The 23682-nt window shown below is 54.6% G+C and overlaps 9 protein-coding genes across 9 annotated transcripts; 3 read left to right on the forward strand and 6 right to left on the reverse strand.

Moving 5' to 3' along the window:
- Nucleotides 1-560: 560 nt before the first annotated feature.
- Nucleotides 561-2646, reverse strand: LMH87_002183 (uncharacterized protein; the record flags this gene model as incomplete). Its single annotated transcript, XM_056193594.1, has 5 exons — nt 561-1913; nt 1961-2256; nt 2308-2403; nt 2461-2540; nt 2615-2646. 5 exons carry the CDS (start codon nt 2644-2646, stop codon nt 561-563), a joined length of 1857 nt encoding a protein of 618 aa, XP_056050616.1.
- A 441-nt stretch (nt 2647-3087) lies between these two features.
- Nucleotides 3088-3596, forward strand: LMH87_002184 (uncharacterized protein; the record flags this gene model as incomplete). The annotated part of the gene is made up of 2 exons (XM_056193595.1): nt 3088-3112; nt 3202-3596. The coding sequence occupies 2 exons, from the start codon at nt 3088-3090 to the stop codon at nt 3594-3596; spliced, it is 420 nt and encodes a 139-aa protein (XP_056050617.1).
- A 1487-nt stretch (nt 3597-5083) lies between these two features.
- Nucleotides 5084-6040, forward strand: LMH87_002185 (uncharacterized protein; the record flags this gene model as incomplete). The annotated part of the gene is made up of 1 exon (XM_056193596.1): nt 5084-6040. The coding sequence occupies one exon, from the start codon at nt 5084-5086 to the stop codon at nt 6038-6040; it is 957 nt and encodes a 318-aa protein (XP_056050618.1).
- A 326-nt stretch (nt 6041-6366) lies between these two features.
- Nucleotides 6367-6752, reverse strand: LMH87_002186 (uncharacterized protein; the record flags this gene model as incomplete). Its single annotated transcript, XM_056193597.1, has 2 exons — nt 6367-6373; nt 6445-6752. 2 exons carry the CDS (start codon nt 6750-6752, stop codon nt 6367-6369), a joined length of 315 nt encoding a protein of 104 aa, XP_056050619.1.
- Nucleotides 6753-8456: 1704 nt separating this feature from the next.
- LMH87_002187 (uncharacterized protein) lies at nt 8457-10430 on the forward strand (the record flags this gene model as incomplete). Its single annotated transcript, XM_056193598.1, has 1 exon — nt 8457-10430. The coding sequence occupies one exon, from the start codon at nt 8457-8459 to the stop codon at nt 10428-10430; it is 1974 nt and encodes a 657-aa protein (XP_056050620.1).
- A 216-nt stretch (nt 10431-10646) lies between these two features.
- Nucleotides 10647-12167, reverse strand: LMH87_002188 (uncharacterized protein; the record flags this gene model as incomplete). Its single annotated transcript, XM_056193599.1, has 6 exons — nt 10647-10883; nt 10932-11315; nt 11374-11657; nt 11787-11798; nt 11864-11882; nt 12129-12167. 6 exons carry the CDS (start codon nt 12165-12167, stop codon nt 10647-10649), a joined length of 975 nt encoding a protein of 324 aa, XP_056050621.1.
- A 1125-nt stretch (nt 12168-13292) lies between these two features.
- Nucleotides 13293-14556, reverse strand: LMH87_002189 (uncharacterized protein; the record flags this gene model as incomplete). Its single annotated transcript, XM_056193600.1, has 6 exons — nt 13293-13408; nt 13466-13536; nt 13589-13662; nt 13721-14218; nt 14287-14362; nt 14435-14556. 6 exons carry the CDS (start codon nt 14554-14556, stop codon nt 13293-13295), a joined length of 957 nt encoding a protein of 318 aa, XP_056050622.1.
- A 565-nt stretch (nt 14557-15121) lies between these two features.
- LMH87_002190 (uncharacterized protein) lies at nt 15122-16433 on the reverse strand (the record flags this gene model as incomplete). Its single annotated transcript, XM_056193601.1, has 3 exons — nt 15122-15644; nt 15696-16174; nt 16239-16433. 3 exons carry the CDS (start codon nt 16431-16433, stop codon nt 15122-15124), a joined length of 1197 nt encoding a protein of 398 aa, XP_056050623.1.
- A 4323-nt stretch (nt 16434-20756) lies between these two features.
- Nucleotides 20757-23408, reverse strand: LMH87_002191 (uncharacterized protein; the record flags this gene model as incomplete). Its single annotated transcript, XM_056193602.1, has 1 exon — nt 20757-23408. One exon carries the CDS (start codon nt 23406-23408, stop codon nt 20757-20759), a length of 2652 nt encoding a protein of 883 aa, XP_056050624.1.
- Nucleotides 23409-23682: the final 274 nt, after the last annotated feature.

The following is a 23682-nucleotide window of genomic DNA, read 5'->3' on the forward strand; positions in this document are numbered from 1 at the left end:
ACGATACCCATCATCTGCTTTGATGCAATTTCCCCCCTTTGGACCTTTTTCATCTCTGCATTTAACAATACCTTACCCTGTCACCTTATGGGACTCTGGAAGTATTTCTGGTTGAGTGAAATTCGAGGAGAAAGAAAGAAAGATCAGCCCGCGTGCTGCGAAAACAAAATTCGTTGCTACCCAGAAACAGAAAAAGAACCAGGAGAATTCTTTTTCTGTAAAGAGTAACCAGAAAGAGGAAGAATATGAGGAAAATTGGTGACCAAGGAGGGGGAGAGAGAGAGAGAGGCGTAAATATGCTCTTTACATAAGCGTGGCCGCGTCGGCGGCGAAACGTATAGTATGAGACTGATTTGTTGCATCAATTTAAACAAAACTTGCAAGAATCTCTGGTGACTAAAAACTACATTTCCAATTGAGAATGCTGCGTATCGGGGTATAAGGAGGCTAGCTAATACAAGGCTTTTATACAAACTGCTTTGCAATGCATGCGCAAAGTTTCTTTGTTCCTACGCGGCTGGATTCGGAAAGCAACAGAATACATCCGCCGACGGCATCTCCTAGCGACGCTTCTTCAGCGTCTTCGTCTCAGTTCTCTTCTCCTCGCCCGAGGAAGAGATCACATCGGCACGCTCTACGCCACTCGTATCGGCCACGACGCCGCCGACGGCGTTGGCCTGGCCAGGACTTATCCCGCGACCGTCGCGCATTACGGAAACGTGGAGACCCGTGAGCGAAGGCTCGCGGCGGACACCGACGCCGCGGAGCTTGTCAGAGCTGGGAGATGGCGCAGCGGTGTCTGTCTCGGCCTTCTTGGTGGATGTTGTAGGCTCCAGCTTGCCGTCATTGAAGTGGACTGTGGGTGGGCTACCGACGGTGGCGGCGCGGGAGCGGACAGCCGGCTCGCGGGCAATGTGCGGCTGTGGAATGGGAAGGTGGTCATGAACCTTCCTGCCTAGTGCGGAGGTGTCACTATCCGTGGAGCTAGTGGCGTTGACAAGGAGGCCAGAGCCCATGAGGCTCTCGGAGCGAACAACATGGTACCGATCGTACTCCTCCACAGTGTGCTCGGCGTCGGTGAAGCTGTCGAGCGCATCAAACACGTGCGGGAAGACCTGCACGTCGACATCGCGAGCCCAAAGGAAATCGAGATGTTCGTAGTGAGGAATCTCTGTAGCGACAGTCTGAGGGGGTAGCTCGCGTAGCATGCTGTTGATGTCGACGAGGGAGTCACTACCGCCGTAGACGAGGACGACAGGCGTGTGGATGTTGCGAGTCGGGTACTTGGCCACCTTGGAGAACTTGCGCTTAGAAGTGACACTGATGGGCTGATGTACATCGTCGTCGTAGAGCTGGAATGAACTATTGCGAATTATTTGGAACCAGTGGACGACAGACTTGGTGCTCGTGAAGGAGTACAGGTGAGGGTAGGCGGCGAGCTTCTGGCTGGCGGAAATATTGAGAGTCTTCCAGTTGAAGAGGAACGATAGACCCATGTCGATGGAACGAGCAAAGAGAGGCGGATACATGATTGACTCCCAGGTGGTAGCAGAGCTCAAGATGGAGCGACGGCCAAACATGAGGTAGAGTGCTGAAGGTGAGGCTTTCATGAGGGAGTCGACGATACCGTTGGACAAGCCAGCAGGGGCCATGGCTGGGGCGAGAGCGATGAAGACGTTTACTTGATGGTTGAGCTTTGGGTGAATGGCCAGCGTAGCAAAGGCTTGGGCCGTGCCCTGAGAAAAGCCAATGTACGAAAGGCTCTTTTGCTGTGTGCTTTCCAGGATATATTCAATGCTATCGGGAATATCATGGAAGGCAAATTCGTCAATGGAAAAGTCCCAGAAGCGAGTCGAGTTGGGCGAGCTGTGAATTGATTTTTTGGAGTACTTGTTACCGCGATTATTGCCAAACTGCTCCTGTTAGTGATGCCTCCGCCGGAAGGGGAGAATGAGCTTACCCAAACATCGAAGCCCTGCTCAACAAGCTCAAAGGCTAAGCATCGTTTCTCGTCAGTCTGGCAGACCCAGACTTCCGAGTTCATGAGCAAGCCGTGATGCATGTAGATGACTCTTTTCCTCGTGGAGTTGGGACCCGAGTTGACCCGTTGACCTTCCTCACCGCGTCTCCATTGAAGGCGATGAAGGCCGAGCAGATAGCCATCCTTGGTTTGCACAATGTGCTCCTCCGCTTCGTAGCCCCAGAACCGACACAACTCGACAAAGTCGGCGGCGTCCCGAACGGAATCAGAGATGCCTGGGACAGATCAGTTTGCGAGGAGATGAGAAGAAGCGGCAGTCGACTTACATTTGGTCTTGCGGTGAACGCGCTTGTCCTCGGCGGAGGAAAACCGAAGAAAGAGTCGGCGTGACGCACGGTATAGATAGGCGACGAGAAATGAAGCTGCTCTATGTTAGTCACATCCATCTTTGCGCTTGTTGGGTAAGCGATGCGGCTTACGTAGTGCTAGGGTGCAGATGCGAATAATGGCCTCGAGGAACACGAAGAAGAAGGAACCTATGAGAGCTATGTACTCCATACTGTAACACGAGTTGTTAGCTACATAAGTTGTGTGACTGCGCTCACGCGATGCGCGATGGTGTGTCCAACGTACGGATGGAGGCGTCCAATAAAAGGAACAGCCATTGTGATGCGAATATTCGAAGGATCAGGATCAAGAAGTAATGATTGGTGACATGGCCAGTGCTATTAGGGATCGAGACATTAGGGATCAAAGGTGATAAAGAAGGAAAGTCTAGTGGCGCATCGTTAGGTTGTACGGCAAACCAGAATGTCGTAGTGGGTAGAAAGAATGATGTCACAAGCATGTGAAGGCGCAACGCAATCGATGAGACGCGGCGCCGAGCGGACAGCCGTCAGGTGGAAGAGTAAGTGTGGCTGTGGCTGGTTTAGGCTTAGTGTGGCCATCACAGTGCGGCTCAATCAAGTTGAAAGTGGCTGACGATTCCGGCCAATCAGCTCTCGGCGAAACTTGTCCATCGTACCAGCAGCTGTTCAATTCCGCATTCTAGCTCGACAGCTCTACTTTTTTTTAGACAAACAGCGCGAAGGACCCCCAATTTCACAATGCCCAGCTCGTGTCAAGAATTGCGTACGTCTTGCAGCAACTCAGCGTTTCATCCCACGCTCTGGTCTGCCTCGATGCCGCTCTCTCCCTCCCCCGCTAACCGAACTGGACAGGCGACGCGCTGGCCCAGTGCCTCCAGGAATCCGACTGCGTCATGGTGCAGCGCAACCGCGCGGCCGACTGCCTCCGCGAGCCGCTCTCGTCGACGCTCCCGACAAAGTGCCAGCAGCTGAAGAAAGGCTTTGGCGACTGCAAGCGCGGCATGGTGGACATGCGCAAGCGGTTCCGCGGCAACATGCCCGTGGCGTACCAGAGCGAATCGGCCAACGGCCCGCGGCCGGCCGCCGACGGGGACAAGGGCTACCAGCTGTACGCCGGCTCGTCGGCGTTTAGCGGCGCGGTCAAGGAGACGAGCGGCAACGAGCCGATTGCGCCGGACTGGCGGGACATCGAGAACGAGCGGTACAGGGCCGAGCAGGCGGCGATTGCGGCGGCGAATCAAAAGTAGTGGGCCGTGTGTATGGTATGGGGAGTGTACGATTTACCTTTGGCACCGTATATACAATGATTTGGGATACGGCATTGCAGCTAGGCGTTTGGGAAACTTTTATTTGTGTACTGTATCGACGCTGTACGAAGGAAGATGGTGCTGGTGGTTGCCTTGATCCGAAGAATCAAGCAATTACCTGCGTGTACACTATAGTATTTCTGTCTGAAATCAATGTTCGAAACTTTGCATGTTGAATCGCCTACCGTGATGGCAATACTCGGTTGTTTGGTCAGGACTGTTGCATCCGTGGTAGAGAACCAAGGATTTAATTCAGAACTATATTTGCTGGGAAGCTCAACTGAGCATGGTAGCTATCAGTGCAAAATTAGTTTGAAAGGAGCAGAGGAGTAAGGGGAATTTTGTGCTAGTAAGACTGACACGGCATATTATGACGCCTCCCCACTGCAGAGTCTGCACCAACCCGGCTTGGTGCTATTTAGACGTGTGAGTTATGCTCGAATAGTAGCCATTCATTGACTCAAGGTGAGCAACCCGCCGCCGGGTCAAATCCCTTGAATCTTCTCACGGAACAAACTTTGCTCGGGCCGTCAGCCGCCTGACATGCAGTTGGTCCGAGACATTACCCGCACGGCAGTACATTGTGCGAGCACACGATCTCATTACTACTGATGGTTACTGGTGCGATGCGCTCGCTCTCACTTTGCGCAAGTATTGAACCTAATTTCCGTCAATAAAATCTGCTAGAAATGGCACGCGCCGATGAATGGCAATCCTGTTGGCTGATGCAGGGTCGTTGGCTGCGCTAAGCCCTGCTAAATACCGAAGTCACCCCGCTGGCGACTTGTCTCGAGCCCGTTAGCCTCCACGTAAGGACGGAAAGTCGCTGGAACTCGCCGAAAGGCCGCTAAAAGGGCCGCTAAAAACAAGGGCCCTGAAAGGTTATTCGTGCCTGCCCGAAGCTCATCTGCGCGACTGCCCAACGCGGAAACAGAAACCCTCAAGGTCATCTCGCCTTGGTCTTGGCGTACGTCGGTCGACCCTTCATTTTTTCCGGCCTCGTCAGCTGCCCATGTTTACTCTCTGCAACACATATTCTTTCTGCAGCGCACAGGGCCCGCGGCATCCCATAGTCCTTTTGGCTCTTTCAATATCATCGTCGCTTTGCATTTACAAACACCGCGTCTTGGCTTTGCTTGCTCCGACTACTCATCTCTCGGTCCTCTAGCCGTGATCGACCCCTAGCGTCAGGCACGCAAGCTGCCACCATGGTGCTTCCGGTGCGTGACTGGCCTAAGCGTTGGCGAGCCTGTCTCGTCATAGGGGTACTCGCGAGCGTGGCTATCAACACAGGGCTCACCGCATGGTACTTTTCCAGGTTGCAAGCAGCTCGCGCCGGATTGTCCACATCTGCGACGGAGCCGCAGCATGCCGACGATGGCGCCGATGCACTGGGCCGTCACCACCACAAATTTGACCATCTCACCATGATGCAAAATCTGCCGTGGGAGGTTATCCCTACCGCTGACAACGGACGCCGACTCATCATCATTGGCGACATCCACGGCATGGACCGGTCGCTCGACAGGCTCCTTGACCACATCGAATATAACGGCGACACCGACCACATCGTGGCCGCCGGCGACATGGTTAACAAGGGCCCGCACTCGTCTCGTGTGATTGCTCGTCTCATGGAGCTTGGTGCATCGGCCGTGCGTGGCAACCATGAAGATCGCGTGCTTCTGGCGCTCGCCTCTGCGGTGGGTGAGGAGGAATCTCAGGAGCCAAAAGAATCCCAGGAGCCAACGGACACAATCGACAACTCTACGTCGCCAGACTTCCAAGCTGACGGCAAGAAGCGCGATAGGAAGACGGCACACCAGCTTTCCAAGAAGCAGATCGAGTGGCTTGCGGAGAGGCCACTGATTCTCTCGGCGGAGGATCTGGCCATGTACGTTGTGCATGCTGGGTTGGTACCGGGCATTCGACCCATCAACCAGGACCCCTGGGCGGTGATGAATATGCGCTCACTCATCGAACCACCAAGGCGTCTCGCCCACCAAGTTCCGGGGCAAGATGGAGATTTCCACGACTATCATTTTGGCAAGGACAAGGACCAGGACAGTGCTCAAGAGGGCAATGCCAATGAGCATGTAGACGCCAGCATCGCGTTCCAAGACCTCATTCCCGTCGACACGCACGAAGGCCGCAAATGGGCCGCCCTATGGGACCTACGCCAGTCTCAAATCCGCAAATCCGACCGGCGCACTGTTGTCTACGGTCATGACGCCAAACGTGGACTGACAGTCGGCGAGTACACCTTCGGCCTCGACTCGGCCTGCGTCAATGGCGGCCACCTCACAGCCCTCGTTGTCCACGTTAGCAAGAAGGGTCATGTGAAGCGCAAAATTCGCCAGGTACCCTGCAAAAAGTACAAGCGATAATTCTCATCTCGGTCCTGCGCAAAATTTGTTATCATTATTAGCACGAACCCAGTTCTATTTGCCTTTTGAGCATTACGATACCACTTTGTTATTACCTAGACACTTATAGATACCACACCATAATTGGCGTTTTCATTGGTTATGAATATCATTATTATTATTATAGTCACAGACAGTACTTGCAAAAGAAACCTTCCATCATACGAGCCTTGACGATGTGCGTGCTTGATTGAGAACTGTTGTGGATGACTACAGAGCTATGGCTGACCAAAGGTACCATTGTACCCGACACATGTACCGATAGACGAGCAAGTACCTCATGCCGCTTAGTGACTACCGGACAGAAACTGTTAGCAAGCCCTCCCGCGTTTATGACATGAGTGAGATGACGAGTAGGTACTTACGACCAGCAGCGAAACGACCGGATGGCGTTCCAAGGCCGGGCGTTGCACTTGCCCGCGGCCACGCTGCAGTAGTAGATGTCACCCCAGGGCACGCCGCACGGCGTCGTGTAGAACTCGCAGCGGTCCGTGCCGGGAGGCGGTACGTAGATCTCGCAGAGGTTGGTCGTGCGGAAGCCGGAGACGTTGGTGCAGTCGCCGTCGCCCGACTTGGTGTTGCCGTGCTCGCCGCCGCAGCCACTCCAGTTGACCTGCGTGTCGGCGAGGGCGGCGCCTGCGAGAGCGAGAAGAGCGATGGAGAACTTCATCATCATAAGAGGGAGTTTGTATAAAGACTGCTGTGCTGATTTGTTGGTAGCTGCTGCTTGTCTAGGTGCTCTTGGCCGTGACAGCAGTTCACTTTATATACACATGGAAATTTCGCATTGCTTTCCTCTTTTTTTCTTGACCGCTCACGCAAAAGTCTGAAGGCCTTCCCGTTTAAAAGTGCGAAGGCATGGCAATGATCATCGGGACGCGGTTTGCTCGGTTTGCACACAGCCTCGCTGGACGCACAGCGTAACACCTGCGCAAGGAGAGCGATGCTACGATGCACAGAGAAGCAGACCTATTGAGCGAGAGAGCAGAAGGATTCTCGGTCATGCATAGTAGGAGTAAAATGCAACCTCGTTCTGCCGAGCTGAAGCGAAACAGATACAGCCTTGTGATGGTGTGCAAAGGTGTAGGGCTTCCGAATCTGGTCGCAAGTTGCAAGAAGAAGAAAAAACTTGCCAGATGTTCTACTCCAGCGAATCCACATCTTCATTTGTAAAGCTTACATACTCACGGCGTGTATCAAGGGGAGGATTCAAACTTGTTCGTTTTCATTTTGTAGAAACTGCATATTGCTGTAGTGGACCGGGCTGCGACCCGATTTGGCCGCCGACGGTGCCAAGGCTCAGGCTGAAAGCCAGCTGAAGCATAACTCGCGGATACGAAGAAGTACCGACATGCAAGAATATGCGCTGAAAAAGAACATACCCAGAAAGGATGCGGGCCGTCAGCCGACGGAGGGTTTCTCGGCCTGTATACCCTGACTGAAAAATCACACGAGTTGGGCTTGGGGGGCCGGGTCGCCGCAGCTCACGGCTTACAATCACGCTCGCCTCGACCGTTCGATAGTACTATCAAGAACATGGCCTCTGAAGGTCCATTCAAAGCGTATCTGTAGTTAAGTAAGGATGTGTTTAACCATTGGTTTGTCCATGGGCAGGAAGCAACGGCATTAGCTGTATTTGACGTCGAACCATCATCACTCTTTCTGCTTGGATGATGGAATCCTAATATTCGATTGCTAAGCATGGGAAAATCAGATGACCTCGGCCAATATTCCTTACTTTAAAGCTATTGAAATAAGACAAAATGCACCTCACGGTCGCTTGTCGACGTACCCAGCGTGAGGTTGAAGAGAAGCGTCCAGCGTCATGCTGCGTAAGGATGAGTCCGCACATGCGACGAAGTACCGAGAAAAGGTTGCAGCAACAAAACTACCAAGTGATTAACCAAATGTGGCCACTTTCTTTCAGCATCGAATCATGAATCTACGCGCTGCAAGCTGGACGCAGTGAAGCAGCCAACACTGTCATTGCGAGGTCGTTTTAAAGGCAAGTGGCTTATAAGTGCATAACCTTAAGAGGAGAAAGTCAATCTAATAATTTCACGAGTGTCGGAAAGTAATTTTGCCTTTGTCATTTAAACTTGAAGTTGAAGCCTTTTACTTTGGGGTGAGACATGGTCTCGAATGCCCCCGGAGCGCGCATGTTAGTGACGCTCACCTCGAAGCAGCTCGCAGGCGAATGGTAGCGGCGCCAGCCAGGGGTAAGCCTCAGAACTTGCACTCTCACACATTGCCGAATCTAATTGACATGGGAGCAATCAACCCTACACTCCCACCGCTGTGAATCAATCCCGACCATGGCACAGTTATAATTTAGCTTAAAGAAAAAACATAACCCGAGCTCGCACCACCCCGCATCATGGCCTCGACCAAGCAGCGCGCCCTCGACGACGCCCAACACGCCCAGGCCGCCGCCGTCCAGCTCTGCCGCCGCACCAAACAGCCTCTTCCTCCTTATCGTCTCACCGAGCTCATTGGCAAAGGCTCCTTTGGACGTGTCTACAAGGCCACCACCACCGACTACCAGCTCGTCGCTGTGAAAGTCATCAACATCGAGCACGGCGACAGCCTCGCGCCCGGCCTCGCCGACACGCTCGCCGACCTGCACGCCGAGATCCGCGCGCTGCAGGCCCTCCAAGGCGGCGTCAATGCCCCCCGCAGCATCAACCGTGTTGTCGAGGCGCTGCTCGTCGGCCCCGCCGTGTGGCTCGTCCTCGAGTACTGCGCGGGCGGGAGCGTCGCGACGCTCATGCGGCCCTCGCGGCCGCGCGGTCTGCATGAGAAGTGGATCGTGCCGATCCTGCGGGAGACGGCCGCGGCGCTGAGCTGGGTGCACGCGCAGGGAATCATCCACCGCGACGTCAAGGCGGCGAATGTGCTGGTGGGCGAGGGCGGCGGCAGGGTGCAGCTGTGCGATTTCGGCGTGGCGGCGACGCTGCGCGGCAGAGGCGACAGGCGCACGACGGTCGTGGGCACGGCGCACTGGATGGCGCCCGAGCTGCTGGGCAGCGGCAGCCGCGGCGTGGCGGCATCGTATGGGAGCGAGGTCGACGTGTGGGCGTTTGGCGCGCTGGCATACGAGCTGGCCATGGGCCACCCGCCGAATGCCGCGCTGGGGATGGTCGGACTGGCGAGACTGGGTCGGCAGTTGCAGACGCAGAGCCCGAGGCTGGAGGGCGAGGAGTTTTCCGAGGGTATTCGGGACCTGGTGGCGTGCTGCCTGCAGCGCGAGCCGGAGCGGCGTCCGACCATGGCAGCGGTGCAGGACCACGGCTACATTGCCGCCGCCGCGACGGAGGAGAAGTATCCGACAGAGACGCTCGCGCAGCTGGTGCGCGCGTTCCGCATCTGGGAGGCACAGGGCGGGGATCGTCGGTCCTTGTTCGCCGAGGGCGGTGCTGCAGTGATGCAGGACGACGATGACGCGGCAGAAGATGCGATGCAAGAAGACTGGAACTTTAGCACGGCGTTTGAGATGCATGAAGCTGATGTTCTGGATGCTTCTGATGTCGCGAATCTGTCCGTCGCATACGGAATCGGCGCGGACAGCCAAGAAACGCAGCAGCCACGTTCTGCATCTCGACAACAACGACGACGACGACAGCCGCGACGGCACATGGCTGTCAAGCCCCCCCTCGAAAAGGTCTTCGACTCCAACACGCTCTCCAACTACGACGACTACTCGCGGCAGTACTACACCAAGTTCCTGCCCGAGCCGGTGCAGCGGGCGCTTCTGCAAAACGGCGTCACCGGGCCGCAGACTGACCGCGAATCTCTAATTGACCTGGACGTGTGCGTGGTTGACGGCAGCAGCAGCAGCAGCGACTCTGTGTCCAGTTCTGTCGACATGGGCACCGTTCGGCCTGCCGTGGCGACGAGGGGATGGAAAAGAGAGCAAGTGTCGCTTTCGCTGCGATTGGGCGGCACAAAGCGCGCGACGCAGGAATGGAGGTTTCCCGTCATGTTCCCGCAACCCGCCCCCGAGGAGCCGGATCATTTTCCTTCTCGGCTCGAGGAAATACACGAGTCTTCGATTTCGGATATTTCCGATAGTCGCTCAGAGTCGGCGGATGGCTTAATCGACCTGGACATGAGTACTATTCTGCCCAGTACTGTGCGGCGCCACCAGCGAGAGGAGAGGCAACGTACGCAAGAGCCGCCGCCGCTGCCATCTGCGCCGCTGCCACAGGTCATTATGGGACAGGCAGCTGATGAGCAGGTGAAGGATGAGCTGCATAGAATGACGGCTAGTTTGGCCGACCACTTGCGCTACGCCACGGCTTATCTGGCCGATCTGCCGATCCGCCGAATACATGTAGCTGCATCGGGATGATCGGATCTAAAGGGCGCTGCAGGCCAGCCGTACATGCCCACAAAAGAAAGAGTTCACGATGCAATCGAAACATGTTGGTATCGACGTTATATATTATTCATTCATAGGAATTCCCGGTACATAATCATTGCCCATATAAAAGCGCATCCAGCGTATACAATCTAGCCCGTAGAAAAGAAACGCACCGCGCAAATGAACCCGCCATTTTTGTTGCATTTAAGCAGAGAGCTTCTCTTTGAGAGTCTTCTTGAGAGTCTCGGCGTCAGCAGCGAACTTGCTGATACCCTCGCGGAGCTTCTCGACGGCCATCTGCTCCTCGTTGAAGGCGAAGCGGAAGGTAGGCTCGTCGTTGATGTAGGTCTTGCGCTCAATGCTCTGGGAAGAGGCGGCAGCGGAATCGAGCTTCTTGGGGACGGCGTCGGTGCCGTTGAGGAGTTCCTCCAGCAGATTAGGCTATTTTCGTTAGCAAATGTCGTGAAAACAAAGTCAAAGAAGACGCACAGAGATGGTCAGGTAGTCACAGCCAGCAAGCTCAGTGATCTCGCCAGTGTTACGGAAAGAGGCGCCCATGACAATGGTCTTGTAGCCAAACTTCTTGTAGTAGTTGAAGATGGCCTTGACAGACGACACGCCGGGGTCGTTCTCCTTGGTGTACTCCTGCTTGGTGGAAGCCTTGTACCAGTCGAGGATACGGCCGACAAAGGGGGAGATGAGGAAAGCGTTGGCCTCGGCAGCGGCGATGGCCTGGGGCAGGGAGAACAGCAGAGTCAGGTTGCAGTTGATGCCGTGGTCGCGCTGGAGAATCTCAGCGGCCTTGATGCCCTCCCAGGTGGAAGCGATCTTGATCAGGACACGGTCCTTGGAGATGCCCTGCTGCTTGTAGAGCTGTGCATGACGGTTAGCATCGTGGTGTTGGAGGCGATCGGAGCGGAGGGCAACATACGTCAATGATGTGGAGAGCCTTGTCGACAGAGCCCTTGGTGTCAAAAGACAGCTTGGCGTCAACCTCGGTAGAGACGCGGCCGGGAATGATGTCGAGAATCTTCTGGCCAAATTCGACCAGGAGACGGTCAAGAGCGAGGTCGACCTGGGCGTCGGCATCGCCACCCTGCTTCTTGGCGTAGGCAATGGCATCGTCAATCAGCTTAGCATACTCGGCCTTCTTGGAAGCGGCGAGGATGAGCGAAGGGTTGGTGGTGGCATCCTGGGGCTTGTACTTGTCAATGGCTGCGAGGTGGTCAGCATCTGTTTTGTTGAGAGGGTCGGTAGGTGGCAAGCGGTGGCCGTGAGCGCAGGAGTAAAATGTCTCAACGTCGGCCGCAGCGAGGGTAGAAAGAACGATAGGGGGTTACTAACTGGCAAAGTCACCTAAAAATGAGAAAACATGGTTAGTACGGGACGAATTGTAGCTTGCGGAAGCTGCGGGAATTTACCAGAGTCGCAGACGACAACCTAGAGCAATGGGGTCAGCAGGTTCGGAGGTCAATGTTGAGCGATGCGGGCAAGCATGGAATTGCGAGAAAAGGCGAGAAGCACTGCAACCAGTGTCGACGAAGAAGGAGCTCGCCATTCCTTCTCCGAAGGGCAGTGCTGTCAATGCCAATGCAACGCGTTCACGACGGTTAAGCCATGAAGCTGTTGTGGCGGCAACGAGGGGCAACAAAACGATGGCGGGGTAGATGCGTGCGAAGAACTTACAGTGCCGCTGGCCTTGAGCTGCTCGAGAGAGTTGGACATTGTGAAGGAGATGTAGACTTTGGGGTATCGAAGAAAGAAGATGAAGTCTCGTCAAAAAGATTGTGACAGGAAGAGAGATGAGGCAAAGTTTGGATGGAGATGGGAAGAGCAGGATGAAAAGGTTGGGCGGGCCTGATGACGGACTGCTTATGATATAATGCCAAAGCCGATGCGTCGAGGCAGAGCAGCTGCCAGAAGCTTTTGGGGTGTGTAGGCTCGCTGTAATGACGCTGTAGTGCTTCCATGGTGGGGGGTCTCGCAATGGTTTCGGTGGGCGCTGCAGAGGGGCCCAGTGGGGTCTTGTAGGGGCATGCACCGCTGTGGGCGGCAGTTGCTGGGCACCTCAAACCCGCTAACAGAACAACGGCGCTGCGGGAATATGTCATTGCTGCCTCCGGCCAAGATAAGGCGGCCAGCGAGAGGCAATCACCGCCTGAAATTTCCCATCTGCTAGCCGACCCAAACCCACTGCAGAATCTTTTTTCGCCTGCACCCAGTAAACGGCATTACTTCATACTGGAGTCCTTTTTCTGGACCTGCGATGCTGTCCGAGCCATTCATCGGGCCGCCTCTACGCTCGCCCGCCCACTCCGGCAGCACTAGCACCGCTCTCGCCGCGACTCTATTCGCGGCCTTTTTTTTTTTTTTTGTTGCGCTTTCGATAGCCGGCGACCGGAAATAGTATTATTAGGGAGACCCGCCTGCTGTTCTCTAAAGAAAATTCGAAAAAAGGCCGCACGGTAAAGCTTTATGGCGCATCGTTGGGTACTCGGGCGAAATCTCCACTAATCAGGGCCGCAAGTGGCACATCCACTCCTGGCAGCTCCGGACTTCAAACACGGCCATTCCGCATCTGCGCCGACTGCAACGTGCCGCTTTGGTGCGCTGTCGCATCTCGGCGCGCGTTTTTATTGTAGCTAGCCGGCTGCAAGAATAATCAGATTCAAACTCCTGCCTCACGAGACTACTGAAAATATCAAAGGCCAGACGCCTGACCCCTTGTAGCGAAAAGCATCTTTACAATTTGCCGTGTACGCTAGCTAAGCTACTAACATTGCGACACATTACCAATAACGACATCATGACAGCAAAAGCGATTGCCACCCATTATTATCGCCACCTCATCTACAGCTCCGACTTTTCCGTCGCCTTATCGGCAGCCGCACGCAGGTTCGGCGCCGTCTCCTTTGTCAGCGAAGTGCTGTGCGCCTCAAGATCAGCTGCCCAGAGAGCCGCACCAACTGTCGTTTCTGTCAGCATGCCGTCATTGCATTTTGGCCTCTGCAAGCGCCACTTACCTGTGTTGGTGTAGGTGAAAAACATGCTTGCAATGGGGACCATTTCCAAGACGGTAGCGACGAGTCCGAATCTCGACGACGTTAGTATTGTCCACGTAGACTTTGGATACGATGCAAACTCACGATGTATACGCGCCGACATGCGTGTTGACCCAGTTGCTCTTTTGCGCCTGGGACCACTTCTTCAATTGGAAGTACTAAACAAATTTGTTAGCAGCTTTTCAATACGTTTTTTTAGGACGTTTGACTTCTTACCCTCTCGTGGACCGAGCGTCCACGGCTGCGACCCTGCAGGAACACAAACGCCACCGTTCCCACCAGGGGGACAAAGTTGAGCGGCAAGTACAGCAGGTAGCGGATGATGGCCTTGGGGCTAAACTTGTCAAACGGGTTCCGCAGAACCTTGCCCAGGCGCTTCATCGGGTCGCGGCCGGCCTTGAGCTCGCGGCCCTCGCTCACAATGGCCGTCGCGTCGCGGGACACGAGCGTGCCGTCAAACGTGTCGAGGATGGCGTCCTGCAGCAGCCACCCGCGCGAGAGGGTGTTGATGATGGCCGAGCTCTCGCTCAGCACCAGCAGCACCGTCGAGACGACCGCAAACGGCCCGTTGACGAAGACGAGCACAGCCAGCTGCGGCAGGTAGGTGAAGGCAAACATGGAGCCGACGACGCCCGCCGAGAGCGCGAGGATGGGGCCGAGACGCGAGAGGAACGGTTGCCACAGCGATTTGTGCGAGACGAAGTAGACGATACCCTGCGCAAGGGTCAAATGGCGATTAGCAAATCGACTTTTGCAGCTTCAGAAGGCGCACTATTGCCTACCTTGAGCGGGTACAGATACGCGCGACTCTTCATGGCCTCAAACGCAACCTTGCGCGCATTGCCAAAGTCCTCCTTGCTGCACAATGTCACCGACATTAGCTTTCCTTGCTTGCGCCCTTGCAATAATGCTGCAATGGGGGAGCCTCACATAATCTCGCCGGCCTTTCCGCCCACGGCATCCAGAGTGCGGGCGCCGCGCGACTTGGGCTGTTTCTTGTCGCTGCCGCTGCCGCTGGCGACGGCGCCCGAGGGAGAGGTGTTGGAACTCATTTGCCGGAGCGTGGGGTTGTATAGCTCGATCGTCTAGAATGTCTGTCGTGGAAAAGCTGCAAATATGACAGCTCTTTTAATCGATTGATGGATGTGTAGTTTCGGTTTGTAGGGAAGAGGGAAGTTCCTTTAATCAAAGGGACTTTGTTGTCGGTCTGAACAGGGCAGAGAGGAAATCTTGGTTATGCGGCAATCACAAGCTCTGGCTTGGTATGCCCGTAGGTATGCCGTCATCGAAGCCCATTGCGGGCTAGACTTGGCTGGCGCTGGCACCTCTCCGTTGGCGGGGCTCAAGCGCCCGCCTTGGCCTCGCTTCCTTCGGTTAAACAAATCAAGTAACTGAATGCGTGTTTTTATGCCATTGAATGGTAGATGCGGCCAGCTATGATACAGAAAAAAATACTACAAGATTGAAACGCCGTTATGCCCTCCCAAGACACCCCCAGTCCGATCCAAGCTAGCCCAGCCAAACGCCAAGAATATCCAACGGCCTATTTGTTTATAGGTCGAAACGCCATCATCAAATCATTATTTCATCATTAATTCAATGCATTGGTCGGCCGTCTTATACGTTCGACTTTCTCATCCGCCGCCTGTCAAGTTCCTCTTCGAGCGACGCTTCGCTGAAGCCTGCTGTCTCAATGGCACGCAGCTCGTAGCAGCTGGCCTTGGACTCGGCCCGTGTTGACTTGCCGATGGAACTCGCATCCGTCGTCTCTCCAAGCTTGCCCTCCCCGTCAGACTCGTCGTGCAGTCTGTAAAATGGACTGCGGTCGGGGTTGTTGTCCGAATGATCATGCTGCGTCGTCATGACAGAAAGATGCGGCTTCCTGCTGCTGATGTTCGAAATCGTTGCGATTGTAGTGTCGGGAGGCGGAGAGGGTGTCGAGCGTGCAAAGCGAATGTTGATGCCCATCTTCTGAGCCGCGGCATTGAAAACAGGCCGCAGTGTGGGTAGACAGGCTGAGATGATGCCGGCGCACATTTCCACGTCAGACCAAACACATAGCGGGGCTAGCGTATAAGGAATATCGTTTTTGTCGTAGTTGAAAAGTACCCATGTTCGATATGAAGATGTAAAAACGGCGCTGCAAGACTGTCAGTGAACTGGGTTGACGATGACGTCGGGCAGCACGTACAAGAATCCAAGGCCAAACACCACCGTCAGGCCAATCTTTTCGCTCTTTTTCAAATGAAGTCTCCAGATTTGAGGAATGGGTAGGAGTAGGATCACAATGTCGCTGAAGATGGTGCTGCCGGCATTGGCGAACCAGACGCCGACCTCGTTCACACATTTGCCTTCCAACTCGGGAATCCAAAGCTTCTCAATCGGCTTGCAGACAAAGGTAAAGAGGAAAGAGATGGTTATGGCCCAGCAGACGACAAAAGTACCGACACCGATGACTTGTTTTTTGAAGCCAGGAAGGCGAAAAATTCGGTAATACATCATCAGCAGGCTGAGCTTGGTCCAACAGAGATTCCAGATGTAGATGATTTCAGTGATGAGAAGCCATTTGGAAATGTTGTGAACCGCATGCGGGGAGAGGCTGTCCACATGGTAGCCGATGCCCTCGATATACATGGCAAACCCTATCCCGAGAACTACCCAATTCCACACCTGACTGGTTAGCAGATGGGCTCGGGCTGCAAGACGTGTCCTGGCTGCCAAGTATTGCACTTACCATGGAGAACATGATTAAATAGTCGTCCCACCAGAGTTGTTGCTTTCTGATCCGTCGACTAAGCAGGCGAAGAAAGACGCATATCACGGCCAGAGTTGTCACCCATGATGTGGACAGAATAATCCACACTCTCAAAGCAGCCGGCTCGTAGTGCGGTACACCAGGCACTTTGTATCCCGAAAGATTGGCTACCATGGTGACGACTGACGAGGCCAATCCTCTGAAGAAATACTGTCTGGTAAATACAATTAAAAGAAAAATTAAAAATAAGAGATGTTGAGGAGACAAGTGTGTACCGATCAAGGATCAATTTTCCAACGGTCATGCATCTCACAAGGCCAAACAGGAAAACGAACAAGAGGAAAGGCCAAGCACGGCAGACCCTATCTTTTTGAATATTGGGCATATAACTAATAAATGATCTCCGCTATAGTTATGGGACAGAGGCACGAACAACAGACAGACCAAAGCGCGGTAGCACCAGAGAACTAGGGCCGGCGCAGTTGACAAGGATAGTAAAGAGGGACGCCAGGCTCGAGGCAGGGCCTTGGTGGCGCCGCCATCTCGGCGGTCTCGATGGATTCGGCGGTTTGTTGGCAGCAAATGCAACACGGCCCCCGGTCATGCCAGTGCAGGGGCAGTCAAGTGTCGCACTAGCAAAAGGCGGCGGCGGGCCAGATACAGCTCACATGCTTTTGGGCTGCAGCGGCTCCAGCAGCTTGGTTGCTTGGCCCACACAGCCCGGCCGGGGTGGGAAGCTGCTTGTCGGGGCGACCCGGCCGATGAATCTGCTCCTCCTGGTTGTATGCACGTGAGGGGTATATCTGGATTGGATGTTGTCCAGAAGGGTCTTCAGTTCAGCGAGGATGTAGACTGAAGATGCTGGTGATGTAAGCTTCGCAGTCACTGCGGAAAAGAAGAGCGTTTTCCGACTGGCAGCTGGCAGGCGTCAAGCACAAACGGCGCCAGGATCATTATTAGTTAGCCCACGGTAGTTTTGCACAAACCACAAGGAACTGCTGGTTACTGTGACAAACCAGCACTATCAAGTCTCGTTCCGGATAGCTTGCGCCGCAACTTCACGCCACGTTCACTCAAAAGTCTTGAAAGTAAATACGGTTCACGAAAAGCCTCGTCCAATGCACCCAAGGCAGTAAAGGCGTTGTGGCTGCATGCCGCTCCTGGTTTCGTTTCGTCTGCATCTCATCGCTCTCCAGCTGTACGTACTACTGCGCGCGCTTCTGAGGCCTTTTGCAAGCCATTGCGCCATTTGCGCAGTGTAGTCGACAAATGACGGTCTGGACAAGATTTGCTGGCAAGATGCTGTGCCTCGTCGCTTTCCCACTTTGCCCAACTGCTTTCCCCCTAACCCAGACACTACTGGGTATACCTTTCGTGTCTCATCCACTTGATCAACGCGATTCGCGTACAAACTGGGCCAGCAAACTAACCAATTTTTCATGCCATGCAGGAAGCAGCACATGGAGCAAGGCTCTTGACAGTGCTGAATTGGGTCAACCGCAGCGCCCAGTTTGACAGAACGGACGGAGCCGTTCATGCGCGCGATCTGCACAGGTTGTGTGGTGGGCAGGCCTGCAGGGCATCTGCGTTGCTAGAGTGTCCTGTGGCAGCCACCCATGGACGAGTTACAAAATCGCCCACGTCTGAGCGCAGCACCCAATCCAGAATAATAGCGCCGAGCCGAGTTTTGACAGCTGCATTTCCACAGCCTGCCTCGCACCCCGGTCGCTTGCTACCCACTGACAGCGCTGAGGTGCGCCGTCGCCGCCGCCACATTTATCCAGCATCACCAACGCCTAGCAGACGCCATGCAAATAGTTGAAACGCTCTAGAGGTAAGTTCGACGTAGCGTATCCAGCTCGCCAGTGCGGCCAGGTCCATTTGGGACGAAGGCAAAAGGCTCGAGCAAAGAAAATCGTGGGGCAGTGGGCTTGTCCACTTGAGCCAGATCCCGTACGACGCCGCCTGACCCCAGCGAGACGTCGAATACTGGTACATACTGGAAGCAGAAGGACCGGGGTGAAACGGACAGTGCGGCATATCCAACTTTTCCCCGCTTCGGTCTGTCTTGACCTTGCAGAACTGTCTCAAATGAGCACAGAATATTGGCCATTGACGGAGCCTACCGACAGCCTCCTGGCTCCGCGCCCACCACAGCTGCGAAAACTCATTGCAATTAATTAAAAGAGATCGCCGCAAGCCCGCAGTCATTTCCTTTGAGACAAACCGCCAGCTCATTTTCACATGTCGCCTCTCTCTCAGCCCATCGTAAGCCCATCCCTTCAACCGAAGACGACAGAGTCCCGGACAGTGAGCATGATCGTGTGTTTGATTCCATTGACGTGATTTTGGCTCGCAGTACGCAGTCTTGGTCATAGCTGGGCTGTGTCTGGGGAAGTGGGCGCCTCATGTTTACAGGCGGGGGATTATACAGATTAGGCATAAACTGCTGTCGCCGACGCCAGATGGCTTCAAGCTACCGCAACACGACGCAAAGCTAGCATGCGGAGCTGTCGAAATGCTAGCAACGCCTCGACCCATGCCCCGAGGGGAGCCGAAAACGACGTCGCCAACTGTCGCTGGGCGTCTCCTGATGTCTTCGCAGCATGGCCTGACGGAGAAGCCATCACTGGTTAAAATCAACACACCAACGCAAGCCACGCCACTTTTAAACACGTTCCACGATGGTCGCAACGCATCCAACCCCGCCAAATGCCCCTGCATGTGCATGGCAGAAAGTGCGATATCTTGTGACCAGCCAAGCTTACCGACCTGCAGATGGCGATGGATTTGCTAGTTCGCCCAGCCGGGCTGGTTGTGACACCAGGCGATCATTGCAGATGAACGCCGCCAAGCTGTCAAACCGAAGTGTGCCACACTGGCCGCCGTTGTGACAGGCACCAGATCGGCCCGCCGGGCGGTGTGCAGGCTTCGTAAAAGCAGCCGACGCCAGCATTTCGGTGGTGCCTACTCCGAGCACTTTCGCAGGCTCCCGAGGGCGAAGCAGCTCTTCCGACAAATACGGCGTTTGTAGTGTACATCATCAAAACCAACTACGAGAGAGCTTCGTGAGGCTTGCAGTAGTCAGCCTACCTAACGACTGCCACGCGAGGGCTGCGAAATGGGCCAGAACACTCTTGGATTACCACAAGAACATGTTCGAGGCTGACAAGGGGCTGAAACCAGCCTTCTCTCTGTCCTATCGGACATTCTTTTCAGACTCCTCGCTCTGCACTACCATCTTGAGCCGTTGGCTTGCTAACAGTGTCACGCTGGTGTGTGCAGCCTCAACACTGACCTGCTTGTACCATTTCGCTTTCGGTAGCCCCAACCTCCTCGTGGTAGCGTTCGCTGCATGTCATAACTTGCTAGAGAAACGTATTTCGGCGCAGAACACCGGGCTACCTAAGACCGGACTGCACATGCATGCGAACTTCGTATAACTAGCCCGAGCATCTTGCCAAGTCCAGGTGGATGAGTCTTGGGCAGCAACGAGATGGGCAAGGTCCACCCCGCAAACACTGACCTACTGAGTACTCAGTAGATTCTGGGGTGCTGAGCGATGGGCGATTAAATTACTTTCTCAAGAGCAGGCTGAATGTGCAGATCCATCACTGGCCTGCATTGTAACCCACATGCTGTGGCCTGAATATGTCCGAACGCGGGAGAAACGCTGGGACAAAGATGGTGGATGTCCGACACAAGCCATCACAGCTCGGCTTTTCCCTCATATTTTACCGGCTCGGCCCTTTGCGGCGCCTTTTCGTACAGGACTGCGTATGTGTGTCCCGCGGCAAGCGACAGAAAAAGGCAGACTAACGAGCGGCGTGGCTGGCGGCGGCCTATAACGGCGAATTTCCTGGTAATAACAGACCATCCCTAGCGCTATTGTTCCACCGGAAGAGAGGTGCTGAGAGTAAATGGATCCGAAAAATCATGGCCATGTTGTATTCATCTCTTCTGAGTTGCGTAGTTGAACAGAAAGGTAGGCGTTTTACCCAGAACATTGTGGCCGCATTTTGATGAACACCATTGGCAGCCCAGAGTATAGAAAGAAAAAGGTAAAACATCAATGGTCGTCACGAGCGCGAGAGGTTCAGGCACATCCCGCTCTTCTGCCTGCACCTGCGTTGTAATCCCATGATGCGTCTCTTGTGTGGCCTGACTTCTGTTTTCAGATTAACAAACATGTAGCTTCGTTAAATTTCGTTCTTGAACATGTCACCGTGCAGAGTCTATTTGCCAATGAATGTTTGTATGTTTCGTCAATTCGTTAATTCCTAATACATAACATTTTGATATGTGGGCAAGACCATGCCTCCTTCCTATTCGCCCCCCGGTGTTGATGCTTTTCTTCTCACCCAAATGGCGACGCTAAATTTCAACAGATTCTTTTTTAATGCAATCACGAGCCCTCAACACAACATTCTTAACATTCTTGATGTGTAAGCTTTTATGCACGCTTTTGTCGAGTTTGTTTTGTTGGTATTGGACATTTTAGTCCTCAGTCAAGTCACCGTACTCCCACTGGCCTTGGCGCTCGGCTTTGGCCTGAGTTTCCGTCTTGCGGAGGTGTTGCAGGACAGGCTCGAAAGCCTTGCTGCGTTCCCACGCCTTGAGCTTCTTGGGAACCATGCCGAAGCCGGAAGCGACGATTTCGTTGTTGACCGACTCGTTGGGGCCGGGGAGGCCTCCGTCCGCCTTGGGGTCAAAAAGAGTAATGTAGCTAATATTCTCTTTGTTGTCGACGTAGTCAAAGCTGCCAACCAGACGCTTGCCCTCGGTCAGCTCAGCAATGAAAGCGACGGCCTCGTCGAAGTAGTCAGCGCCCGTGGGGAGCTGCACGAAAGCTAGCGAGGCGTCAACAGCCTGGGGCTTGAGCTTCTGAGCACCAAACTGGCTCTGGTCAAGAGGGCGGAGGTTAGACCAAGCAACCTTCTCCGAGTTACCGTAGTCGACGAAGAGAACCTCGGCGACCTTGGCAGTGCGGTCGTTGGCACGAACACGGGCACGGTACCACTGGCCGTCAAGAGAGAACTTGGCCGAGACGTAGTCACCGGTCTTGGGGGCATCAGCCAAAGCCTTGTTGTTCTTAGAGTCGAGATGGAACTTGCGAAAGTCGCTCATCAGCAGCTCAAGAGCAGCTGTGCCCTTGCCAATCTCCTGAATCTTGAGTTTGCCGTTACCATCAATGTTGGTGATGACAACATCGCGGTAATCGGTGGGGCGCTTCTCCAGAGAAACCTCAGACTCCTGGGTCTCAACGGGGGCCTCATCTTCGTTTTCCTCATCCTGGGATGGGTCCCAATCCTTCCAGAGGTTCTTGCGACCTTCCTTGGCACGTGTCTCGGCAGCAAACAGCTCGGTGGAGTTGCCGGACTTTTGGGCCGAGTATGCGTGCACTGTAGCAAGCCCTTCCTCAACTAGGACCTTGGCAAAGTTCTCGCGCCCAATATACAGCTCGCCAATGAAGCCACCGACCTTATCCATATCGTGAATGTTAACCTCGCAGTCGCGCTGGTTGCAACGGCGGTTGGCAAGGTCAAGAGCCTCCTTTCCAAAAGGCTCGCCACCCTCACCATCAGCGCGAGGGGCACGAGGGCCACGGATACCACCGAGAACAAGTGTGAGCTTGACATTTTCTCGGGGAATCAGGATAGTAAAGCGGGAGCCAGCCTTGCAGAAGTCAACAATGGCAGGAACCTTCTTCTGGCGCTGAAGAGTGGCGAGCATGATCTTGGCCTTCTGGAGGTTGTCGGAAAGATCAAGGTACTGCTTGGCCTTCTGGGGCTTGCCAGACCACATGCCCTTCTTCTCCTCTTTGGCCTTTTCCTGGGCAGCCAAAAGCTCATCATAGATGGGCGAGCGGTCGGTATCGTCCTTGCGATGGCGGATAACACTGGCCCAGCCAGCTTCAACGAGCTCTAGACCAATGTTCTTGCCCTTGTCGGTAATGGTGGCAACCTCCTTGGCTTCAAAGCCCTCGGTAGCAGGCTTATTGCCGTCAACGCTAATCTTGACCTGCTTGCCAATGACTTTCTGTCTCAGGAATTCTTTGGCTTCGTCGCGGAATGGGGCCTCTGTGGCCTCGTTCGTGCGAGGACCACGAACACTGCTGAAGCTAATGCGCTTCTCGCCGCCGTTCTTAGTGCGCACGATGAGGGTGTCGGCGGCGATAACCTTCAAGACGGCCATGTCCTGGTTTCCGCCATCAGCCTTGGCGATGTGGTGCTTGTGTAGACGAAGCTTCTTGCCCTGTGCTTCTCTCTCAGCAGCACGGAGCGGAGCCATCTTTTCGCCAAGCATGGTGGAGTGGAAGTCGTTGCAGCGGGCAAGACCCTCCTGAAGGAGGAACACAGCAATGTTGCCGCGGGGGTGTATAACGTTGGCAACCAGCTGTCCCTGAGGACTAGCGCCGACGATTTCAACCTTGACAAGACGCTGCAGAAGTCTGGACTCAACGAAGGCTTTGGCCTCGTTACCATGCTCTTCAGCAGGCTGTGTGGCTCCAGTGGAGGTTTGCACCCTTTCGGTGGCAGGGGTGCGAACACCAGCAAGAAGGGTCATGGGTTGAACGTGCTTCTTCTCGGATAGCAGCAGACGCACAAGGAGCCTGTCACCGCTGAGAACACGTTCGACAATGCCATCGACGGTCTTGCCCTTCCACTCCTTGATGAAGTCTGGGCTGCCAAGGTCATTCTGGACCTCGATTATGCCACCAGTGCCAGCCCACAGACCCTTGGATTCAGCCTTGGCACCAGATTCGAGAGCGCGAAGAGTCTCCAGCCTATCAAGAATCTCCTCAGAGTCCTCCTTCTTGCCGGCATCCTCGCGGACCTTCAGCCAACCAGCCTTGACCAGCTCGTCGGGAAGTTCAGTGCCATCCTTGAGCTTGACAGTGCCGAATTCTCGTCCAGAGTTGGGGATTGTGTAGTGGATTGTAGCCTGGACAGCCTTGCCGACAGCGAGGTTGCGGAGGTACTCGCGAGATTGAAAGGCAAAGGGCTCGTCGCCGTCGCGGCGCAGATGAGGAGCGGTGACGTAGGCGAGAGAAATGTTTCGTTCGGCGGCGGGGTTGTTGAGGCTGGTCAAGACAAGAGTGTCGCCGCTTAAAACGCTCTTGACGTTGCCGATGAATGTCTTGGACATGATGAATAAACCGGTAGGGATAGACGGAGAGATCTGGAGAGGGTGGAGGTTAGTCGATTATATACACCGCATTGTTGAATTGGCGTAGATCTTGGACATTGGCTGGCGGCTGGTGGAATTGATGACCCATTGTGTATACAAAGTATCATGAGCGGTGGGTGACAGACAGCTGTCCTTCTCCCCAAGGGTCCATGGCGCGCCATTGGCTTTACACCGCCACCAAACGTTTCGACAAGCAGCAGCCATCAACAACCCGCAAATGCAATTGGACGGA

The sequence above is a fragment of the Akanthomyces muscarius genome, chromosome 3 (assembly GCF_028009165.1).
Source record: "Akanthomyces muscarius strain Ve6 chromosome 3, whole genome shotgun sequence".
Taxonomy (NCBI): Eukaryota; Fungi; Ascomycota; class Sordariomycetes; order Hypocreales; family Cordycipitaceae; genus Akanthomyces; species Akanthomyces muscarius.